We start from the raw sequence: 9,325 nt of genomic DNA, 5'->3' as shown, positions 1-9,325 counted from the left end.
ATACTTTACTTAAGGAAATGTAAAGCAAGGGTGGGCTGGACCAGGGGCAGAGTTGCATAATCAAACCCCCCCTCCCTTCCCGGGTTGATCTGATAGTGTACTACCTGGGCCAGACTTAGTTAGGACTTTGTTCCTGTTGGAGGGACAGCAGGGAGGATTATCATGCTGTTTTGCCCATGAAAGGGGAGCTGCATGCATCCAACAGTGGTTATTCAATGGAGAAAGGAGCTTGCCCAGCTTGAATAGTGATATGAAATTATTTCCTGCCCCTTTATCAATCATCAAACAACTAGTATCATCTGTCTGGTCATAGACCTGGACCCAGGTATGCCACAGCCACATATCATCATCTACTGACATGTTGTTACTAACCAGAGTAGTAAGGATCATGTCTGAAAGTGCAAAATTGCGTCCTCTAATGAAAAGTGTGTTTTGAGTTGTAATGTGCCCTTTTTAAAAGCACTAGATTTTGCATGTCATACATGCATTTTGCATGTAAAAATGACAGCGTCGCCAGAGGTACAGTAATTAGCATGTTCTGATCAGAGGAGCTGGGCAGTTCGAGCTATAAACTAAATGCGTACTGGGCAAACATACATTATACCCACATGGAAAAAAATAGTTTTGCAGCCAGAGATATTAAAATTATATGCAACAGATGGTGAGGTTGTATTGATTGAAATGTTGCCCGGTTTGCATTCAGATGTGGAACATTCCTTGTGGTGCACAAATAAAGAGGGAGGAAGGTCAGAAAGTGGTCTAGTGCTAGGCATGCTGTAGTTTGGTCACCCATCCTCGTGTGGTGGTGCACAGTGGGCCACTTGGTTAGACTATCTTCCCAGCGCTAGAAAGTTGCTAGCTAACCCCTAGTATAAAAAAAGTTATTTCCACTGTAATTCACTCAAACTCAGACCAATTATTTTCTGGATGACCTGGCAAAGTTTGTATTCCATAATTATTTTTGAACCTGCAATTAGATTTGCAGTGAAAGTAGTACGCAATATGTGGTATTTGGATAGGTGTTTGGTATATGGTTGACTCATCTAAACAGTAATTACAACTGACAATATCCAGGGCATATAGATCATAACTGTTCTTTGTGCACAATTAGTGTGTCTAAAACCATATTTCTCTATGTATTTATGCTGCGGAAGTGTTTGACATGTTTGTCTGTCTATATAAACCTGACAGTTAAAAAATCACTTTTTGCAGATTACAGAAACAGTATTAGATGTTTACCAATCACATTGCAGTCTGTCATAGACTCCAGTGTTCAAAATATTGGAGAGGAACTTATTAAATCCTGAGAGGAGTAAATCATCTATTTCAGGCCTCAATTTGTACAATTCTTGTACAGTAGTTTTGAAATACCATATTAACTCACACGTCATTTATCCGCGTCTAATCCAAGTAGAGATAATCAATTAAGGGATCCACAATACTAAAAATAGGCTTGATTTAAAAAAAATTTGCTTGCACCTCCTAGGGTGCAAGCACGGGCGGGCTGGCCCGGGGGGCAGGGGGGCAGAGGGCCCCGGGCCGCTCAGTCAGACCGCTATTAGGGCCAGGGGTTAGGCCGGCATCTGATGACATGAGATGCGGCCGTGTCAGCGTACAGGCGGCCGCATCCCATGACACGGGATGCGGCCGAGTCATCAATGATGCGGCCGCATCCCGTGTCATGTGATGCGGCCGCCTGTGTGCCCCCCGGGCTTCCCTCTCCCAGCCCGCGCCTGGGTGCAAGGCAACTAACTCTTAATTAAATCTCTCCCTGTGGGTCAAATCTAATTATACGACACCAAGGGATAGATTTATAAAAAAAAAAAGGAAATGTGATGCTGCTCATAGCAAACAATCATATTCTAGCTATCATTTTCTATAATGTGCTAAATAAATGATAACTATAATCTGATGATGCAGTATGTTAGTTTATCATATATAATCCTTTATATTTTAAATGATTGTTGCTAATATTGATTTGTTGTTTTTGATTTTTTTTTAAAGTCATATTGCAATGAAAAAGCAGACCATTCAATAGCTAATCATTTTTGATAAATAGCTTGGGGATTATTTTCACAATAAAATAATTCTGAAGAGGTGAAAAAGTAGCTTAAATTTACAATAAATTATTTCTCTATATTTGTATGTATAAATATGTATATAATACATGTCAATATTTTCTAGCTAATCTTTATAAAATACATTTTTTCCATAATTGCTGGATTGAAGATTAAATGTACTAAACCCAACATAGGATATGCTTACATTTATTTTTTGTTAATTGTTATATTCCTATCTAATTAGTTTTCTTTAATCAAGTTGTTTTGCAATTTGGCCTTTGGTGACTACTGAGACGATGGACACTTGGGAACAGGACACAGAAGTGTTCACAATTCAACATAGGCTTTAGCATATGCTTTTTTAGCATTTATTATATTGGCTCATAGTTCAAGACCAAGATAAGCTTAGTTTTGCGACCAAGGCTCAGATTTTAATTATGTACTTTTGGCTACATAACATACTGTACAGGGAATTGGGGACTTGCACAGTAATAAGTTAGTAGTTCATTATTTAATAATACTCAACCTGTTTCTAAAAAGGTATATTGGTGACCATGTTTTGGGTCAACGACGCATAGGTTAGAAACCTTGTTTATTCCATAACCCTAGAAGATAGGTCATTTTATGGGACTGATGTACTAACTATTTAGTATGTTTGGTGTTTTGAGACCAGAGTTTTTTTTCTGTGATTATTACAGTCAGTAAATAGAATAAATAAATGTTTATGATATCATACTATACACTGATACCCTTGGAGCACATTCATTTACACTATGTGAATATCATTGCACTGTACACTTGAATGTTATGTTTATCATATATCACGGAAAGCTTATTGGTTACCATCACATTGCAATGCTTAGGTTTGTCACACAACAAAAGTCACTCAAAAAAAAAGACTGTAGCCTACCAAATTCATCCTAACAAACATAAAATAGCAGCAGCATTAACATGCTAAATACCATTGGTAAGTTTCCCAACCAAAATATATTCAATTGAAAGTCTCTCAGCATAGAGAAGGATTTGGTTAGCATTGATATACAGAACCACTTGTACAAAACTATAGTTGAAAAGTTTTATACAGCACCCAAAGAGAGTCACAAAGTTCAAACTCTCAAATACCCATCAAAATGTATACGCAAATAATATACAGTGTATACTTAATATCTGTTTGATGCCCATGAAACCACCAGAGTATGTGTGTGTTTTTAACTCCCATTTGGCAAATCAAGCCATTCAATATACAGTATAAGGCATTTCAGTTTTTTTTTATAAGACTAACCAATATATTTGTACTTGACTAAAACAGGAGCACTTCAATTGTGTCACATACATGTATATATTAAAAGCGGTTGTTCTGTTCTAAACACAGTGCACAATAATAAAATAGATCTGATGTAGGCAAGTAGACGCATATAGGGCTGGGAGTGCAACAAACCGAAAATCAAAATAAATTCTACAAATCATGTTGTACAGAAGCAATATTAAAGGGAGCCCTTTTACATAAAGTCATTGACGATGCAACAAAGAGATCATCATAGATTGTTCAATAAAGCACATTTACTGTAGATTTCTGTTCTGGTGGTATAGATGATGCAGCATTCACACAAGTTGCCATTGAGAATTTGACACTGCGACATGCAGATTTTGTAGGTGTCTCTCTATATCTTTCACACATTATAGAGTTCCAACTTGGAGACAGCCATTCTTTAATTGTCTGAATCAAGTGACCTCATTTAAGGTAAATCCAGGGTTAATCTTTTGGCAGGATGTTGACATAGTAATGTAGATTTTGGTTTTCAGGGTCATAACTGACAATGCTTGCTACCAGATAAAAGCCAAAGCAAGACAAACTGAATGCCTAACATGGACCACAGCGAAGGAGTCAACCCAGATACACCACCACAATCGCTGTCATCCTCCTGCAAGGAAAGGAAATAAAGGCATATTTAAAATATGTTACACAGATTACTAATGCTTGTTAATGAATGCTGAACATGACAACTGTAGTACCAAAAGCAGTAAAAAAAATAACAGTAAGTGTACTCTTACTAAGGTGCTATACAGTGAATCACCACTGTATAACAGAAAAACAAAAAAATCAATAGAACCTGTAACTAAAAAAACAAGCCAGAGTAAAAAGTGCTGACATCGAGGTGCACAAAAGTAAAAATTCCCTTCTTACTAAGCCAAGGTCCATTACTGAGGCAAACGTCAGCCCAAGCTCACACAATGAAACTTACCATCTTTTACTGTTATTTTTTTCATTGCTATTCTTTCCAGACTATATGCTTATACTGAGGGTAGGAACAAACATCTTTCCACACCGCTACAGGGGTTCAGGTTAGGAGCCCTAGCACTAGGCTGAGGGCCAGTTTATTTTCCCTCCTTACAGATCGCTAGAGGCAAGGTAAGTAGAAATAAGCATCTAGCCACCACCATGACAGGGCCAGAGCTGGAGCCCTCAGAACAAAGCTGGATGCTAGCTCAATGATCCACAATGGGGGTTTGGACAGTAGCACACAGTGCCAAGTGGATCCAAGTGATAACAGACAGGAGATATTTTTTTATACTCTATCTACATACCATTACATGATAGGCCCCCAGCTACGGGCCAGAAACTATTGTTCTGTGCCACTCCTACTATACCAGACGGGCTTGCTATTTTTAATACCTAGGCCCCACTACTGATGACCTGCCCAAAGTATAGCATCTATTTGTATCTATTGTGAGTTCTGAAGCTGGGAGTGATAACATTGAATGCTAAAATACTGCTAACCAATAAGTGGATCGCTGTCCTTGCTTAGAGTTAGAGCACAGAGCTGTTTCACATAAATTGATACACGTGATGAATCCTTCATATTAGGAAAGCATAAATTTGATGTTGGTATAACTGCAGCCAGCTTATCAACAGCTTTGGTACAGGTTTATGACTGCTGAATATAGGTTGTTATTAATCAAGTATTACATTGAAAGTCCTTGCCTCTGCTCTTTACTTTTTATTCTGTTTGTTTTGTATTATTGTTTTTACTATCGCTTTTACATTTTATATCCAATTCTCTGATTTATACTATTTTTAATAATCATAATTCATGTAATGGATGGTGAAGACATTCATATATCATTACTTAGAACATATTGTAATTGATTAGATGTTAGTTTTCATATGGTCATATTACCTATCAAGTTACAAAATCAATTACATATACATCTTATGTTGACATATACTGTAACATATATATATATATATATATATATATATATATATATATATATATATATATATATTACGTTTATTGTATTTGTCAGTTAGTCCACTTGTACATTAGATTTATATTAATTCTAAATTATTTTGTTTCATTTATCATTGGTGCTAGTCAGATGTATTTCTTGCTTTATTAGGATAAATTATTTGTGATTGGTTTAGGATTAGACACTTTAACTATAAATGTATTAAATATTCTTTAGTCTGAATGTTTAGACCAGGTCTGTTGTTTGTTTTAAGTTTGAAGTGGAGTAGTCATGTATATTACATTTATGTGTGCATGCACTCCTGTCTGGAATAAAAGGCTAAAATGCTAACAAGGCAGAGAAAGTAATATTTTTGGTACATGCTCTCTAAAAATAATCTAATGATCAAACACTTGTTACTGATTCTATACAGCAAATTTATGTCTGCAAAACGTTTAAAAATATTTAAGTGGTGTACAATAAACTATGGTAGAATGCATAGGGTTAGTCCTACTTAACTGAAGTCCAGCATAAATCCTACATGTCAGAACGATCCACCAATGATATCCAATCTCGTACTATTGGTTGCATGTTCCAAACATACAACGCTGAGTGTGTTTAAAAAAAGTCCACAAAAGTAGGAGAGCGTATAGCAGCATTGGACCATCGGAACCCATGGTGGACCCTCCAAACAGGGCAATCTTTTCCATTGGGCATGATGGGCAGGTGCCCGGGGGCCCCACAGGCAAGGGGGCCCCATAGACAGGGCTCTTAAATAAAATAAATAATCCTGCAAAAAAAAAATTCAAAAAAAATCCTGCAAATATATCTATATCTATCTATCTCTCTCTCCATATATATAGATAGATATATATCTATATATGATACACATATATAGAGGTAGAGGCCCGCTGCACTGCTTTGCCCGGGGGCCCATAATGTTGTTAAGGTGGCCCTGCCACCAAAACATGTTGAACGTTGAGCCAAGTTAAGTAGATTTCTAAAACAACTTGTTGAACACCACACAAAACTAAATTTTAAGTTATACTTTAATGCTAAATTTAATGTACTACAGAGTGACTAAACCAGTGCTTACTTTTACAATAACCAGCAAAATTGAAAAGGAAAACATTAAATGAAAATAATATACATACTCTTTGAACAAAGGGTGTCACAGTATGTTATGTTTTAATAAAATTACATAACAATACATTTTATTCAGAGATAAGAGATATCTCAGAATAAGGGATTTTTTCATACCAGTCTATTGTCCATGTAGGCTCTCCATATTTGACTGAAAAATCCAAAATGTCCAGGTTCTAAACTAAGCAGTAATATTTTTAACATAAAACCGAATATTTTAGGTAACACTATTAGAAAGAGAGACCTTAGTGACAGAGAAGGGTGACTGCTGAAAAACATTTAGCAGGATATACAGTTATGAAGATTATAGAACTTGCAGATGTTTCATAAGGACACATGCCTAATGTGATGCTGCTTAAGGTGACATAGCTTCTGGAGAGGTTCTAAGACAGAATAATTATACTTTCATTGCTGAATAAAATTATCTTAATAGAGCCTCACCAAAGATTACCGGGAGACTGAAAGGTGTAAATTAATGGACCTCGGTTTTCTTTCAATCATGTAAAATATAAAATACAACTGCTATTCATAACCAGCATTGTACTAGGTAAAATTATTATTATGGTGTAAAAAATATGTTTGTAACAAATATTTAAGTTGCAAATGATTTATTCTGCATTTGTCATCTAAATGCAAACTCAGTAGCAAAGAAGTAGAGTTCTATTTCAAAGTAAGACTTTCCTCTAGTCTTCAAACCTTCAAGCGTTCACTGAAAACCCATCTCTTCAGACAAGCTTATGATATTCTTCAACCACCATCTTAATCTCTCTAGATTGCCCTATTGCCACCCTCTACACAGCTAACACAAGACAACAACCCTCTGACCAACATTGCCACACAGCCCACTCAATACTTTTACCTTTGCATTCTAGCTGGTCCATTGTGCAATATGATGTAGCACATGCCCTTGTGTTTCAAACTCCTATTGTCCTATAGATTGTAAGCTTGCGAGCAGGGTTCTCTTACCTCTCTGTCTGTATGTATTACCCAATATTGTTTCATTAATGTTTGTTCCCAATTGTAAAGCGCTAAGAAATTTGCTGGCGCTATATAAATAAATAAATAAATGTTGATGATAATGATGATAATGATGATGATGATGATGGGGTGGATTATTTTTTTTTTTTTTAATGTTTTGTCATTAATGACTATATTATTAACAGGTGACATTAATTGAATACTTTTTTTTCTGTGAGTTCTGTTGGGACTTTATTTTATACGTATGTACTGGACGTATCCTGTAGTGTTTTGTCTGTCAGAGCAGAGAGTATCTAGCCCCATATTCAACTAGAGGCGTTTATTTCAATCCGCTGCTTGTTGAATACGGAAATGCATATACCCGAATTACGTGCATTTTCAAAATAAGCAATTTACACTCTCTTTGCATGCCTTAGTGAATCAGGCCCCATACCTTTATTTAAAGTCTCTCTACATTAAGAAATCTATTTTAGTTATAGGATTCTATCAGGCTGCTAAGACATGGATTTTTACATATTTATTAATATTGATACCATTAGTAATAATGCTTAGTGTGTGCACACACAATCTTTGTAGTGTTTTTTTTATGAATGTTTGTATATTTGTGTGTTATTAATAACATGCAATATATTTTATTGATTTATCTTCATTGGGACTTTTTGTGATTTTCAAGTTCACATTTTCTGGAGCAGTGTTTATATATAATTGGCTATATGTCAATATTGTATTTCAATTGACAGTACATATATGTGTACTTGTGTTCCTGATTTCTTTCTTTTTCCTGATGGTTTTAATAAAATACAACACTTGATCAATTATGCAACAACAGCTACACTGAGGAGGTTGGGTGTCTTTAAATATATGAAAGGGTGTGTGTGTTCCCAGTTCAGAACATGTGAAAGTATTTTTGCAGATATACTTCCTCATTGTGTATTATAATGCAGCAACGAAAATAAGTATATTACTATGAAATAAATATGTGCATTTCATTCCACATTCCATGTCCCCATCTAGTGGTTTAACCTATGTTTAGATGAAAAATATCACAAATTTGTTCATACGGTACAAATACAGTGCCTTGAAAAAGTATTCATTGATTATCCCTTTTTCAGACTTTAGAAACTCACAGCCTGGATTTTTGTATTTTGTTTTTAGAACAGATCTCTTTAGTTGAACCATCTCTGGTAGGTATAACAGTCAGTAATCAATGTGGATAAGTCTCTAATAACTTTAAACACCAAGATGGTGCAATATTTGCCCATTCCACATTGCAAAATTGGTTGAGTTAGTTGAGAATAAACAAAAATGAGATCACCGCACTTCCCTAAGTGTATATATAAATGCAGCCTAAATAGGACCGAAAAAGTGGAGGCGGGTCCCCATTCTCCAATATATAGAATAAATACCAAAAGAAAAATATTCCCAGGCGCAAAGGTAGATATTGTCAATGTAGAATAGGTATGATAAAATTCACAAACATTTATTTAAATAATGCCAAATGGGCTAGTAAAAGCATATATCATAGCCAAGGTCCGGACCTGTAAGCATATACAGACACTTGAATACCATACATCAGCCACTGGCTGCAACCATTATTACTGACTGAGAAATCACATGGAAAAAATAGACAATCTTAGATAGTTCTCAAGCAGGCTGTCTCCAACCAAACCTATAAAGCAGGCCTGTCCAACCTGCGGCCCTCCAGATGTTGTGAAACTACAAGCGCCAGCATGCTTTGCCAGTAGACAACCAGTTGATAGCTGGAAGGGCATGCTGGGACTTGTAGTTTCACAACATCTGGAGGGCCGCAGGTTGGACAGGCCTGCTATAAAGGGAAATGGTATATACTTAAATGGATGGATGTTTCTATTAATCCAAAATCGCCAACAAAGGGCTATGTCACAAATTACAAT

The 9,325-nt window shown here is 36.0% G+C and overlaps 1 protein-coding gene across 7 annotated transcripts in view; it reads right to left on the bottom strand.

The window, feature by feature from the left end:
- Nucleotides 1-3,601: 3,601 nt before the first annotated feature.
- Nucleotides 3,602-9,325, bottom strand: part of CACNA2D1 (calcium voltage-gated channel auxiliary subunit alpha2delta 1) — a 612,754-nt gene continuing 607,030 nt past the window's right edge. For all 7 annotated transcript variants that reach the window (XM_075208701.1, XM_075208699.1, XM_075208698.1 and 4 more), the window contains one exon: nucleotides 3,602-3,982. Coding sequence is in view for 6 of the 7 variants with exons in the window: in XM_075208698.1 (XP_075064799.1) it covers nucleotides 3,866-3,982 (117 nt within the window). In the remaining variant the exon portion in view is untranslated. The remainder of the gene's footprint in view (nucleotides 3,983-9,325) is intronic.

Source organism: Mixophyes fleayi, chromosome 4, assembly GCF_038048845.1.
Source record: "Mixophyes fleayi isolate aMixFle1 chromosome 4, aMixFle1.hap1, whole genome shotgun sequence".
In the NCBI taxonomy this organism is placed as follows: domain Eukaryota; kingdom Metazoa; phylum Chordata; class Amphibia; order Anura; family Limnodynastidae; genus Mixophyes; species Mixophyes fleayi.
The sequence above is the reverse complement of the archived record's forward strand: the minus strand, read 5'-3'. Positions and strand labels throughout refer to the sequence as shown.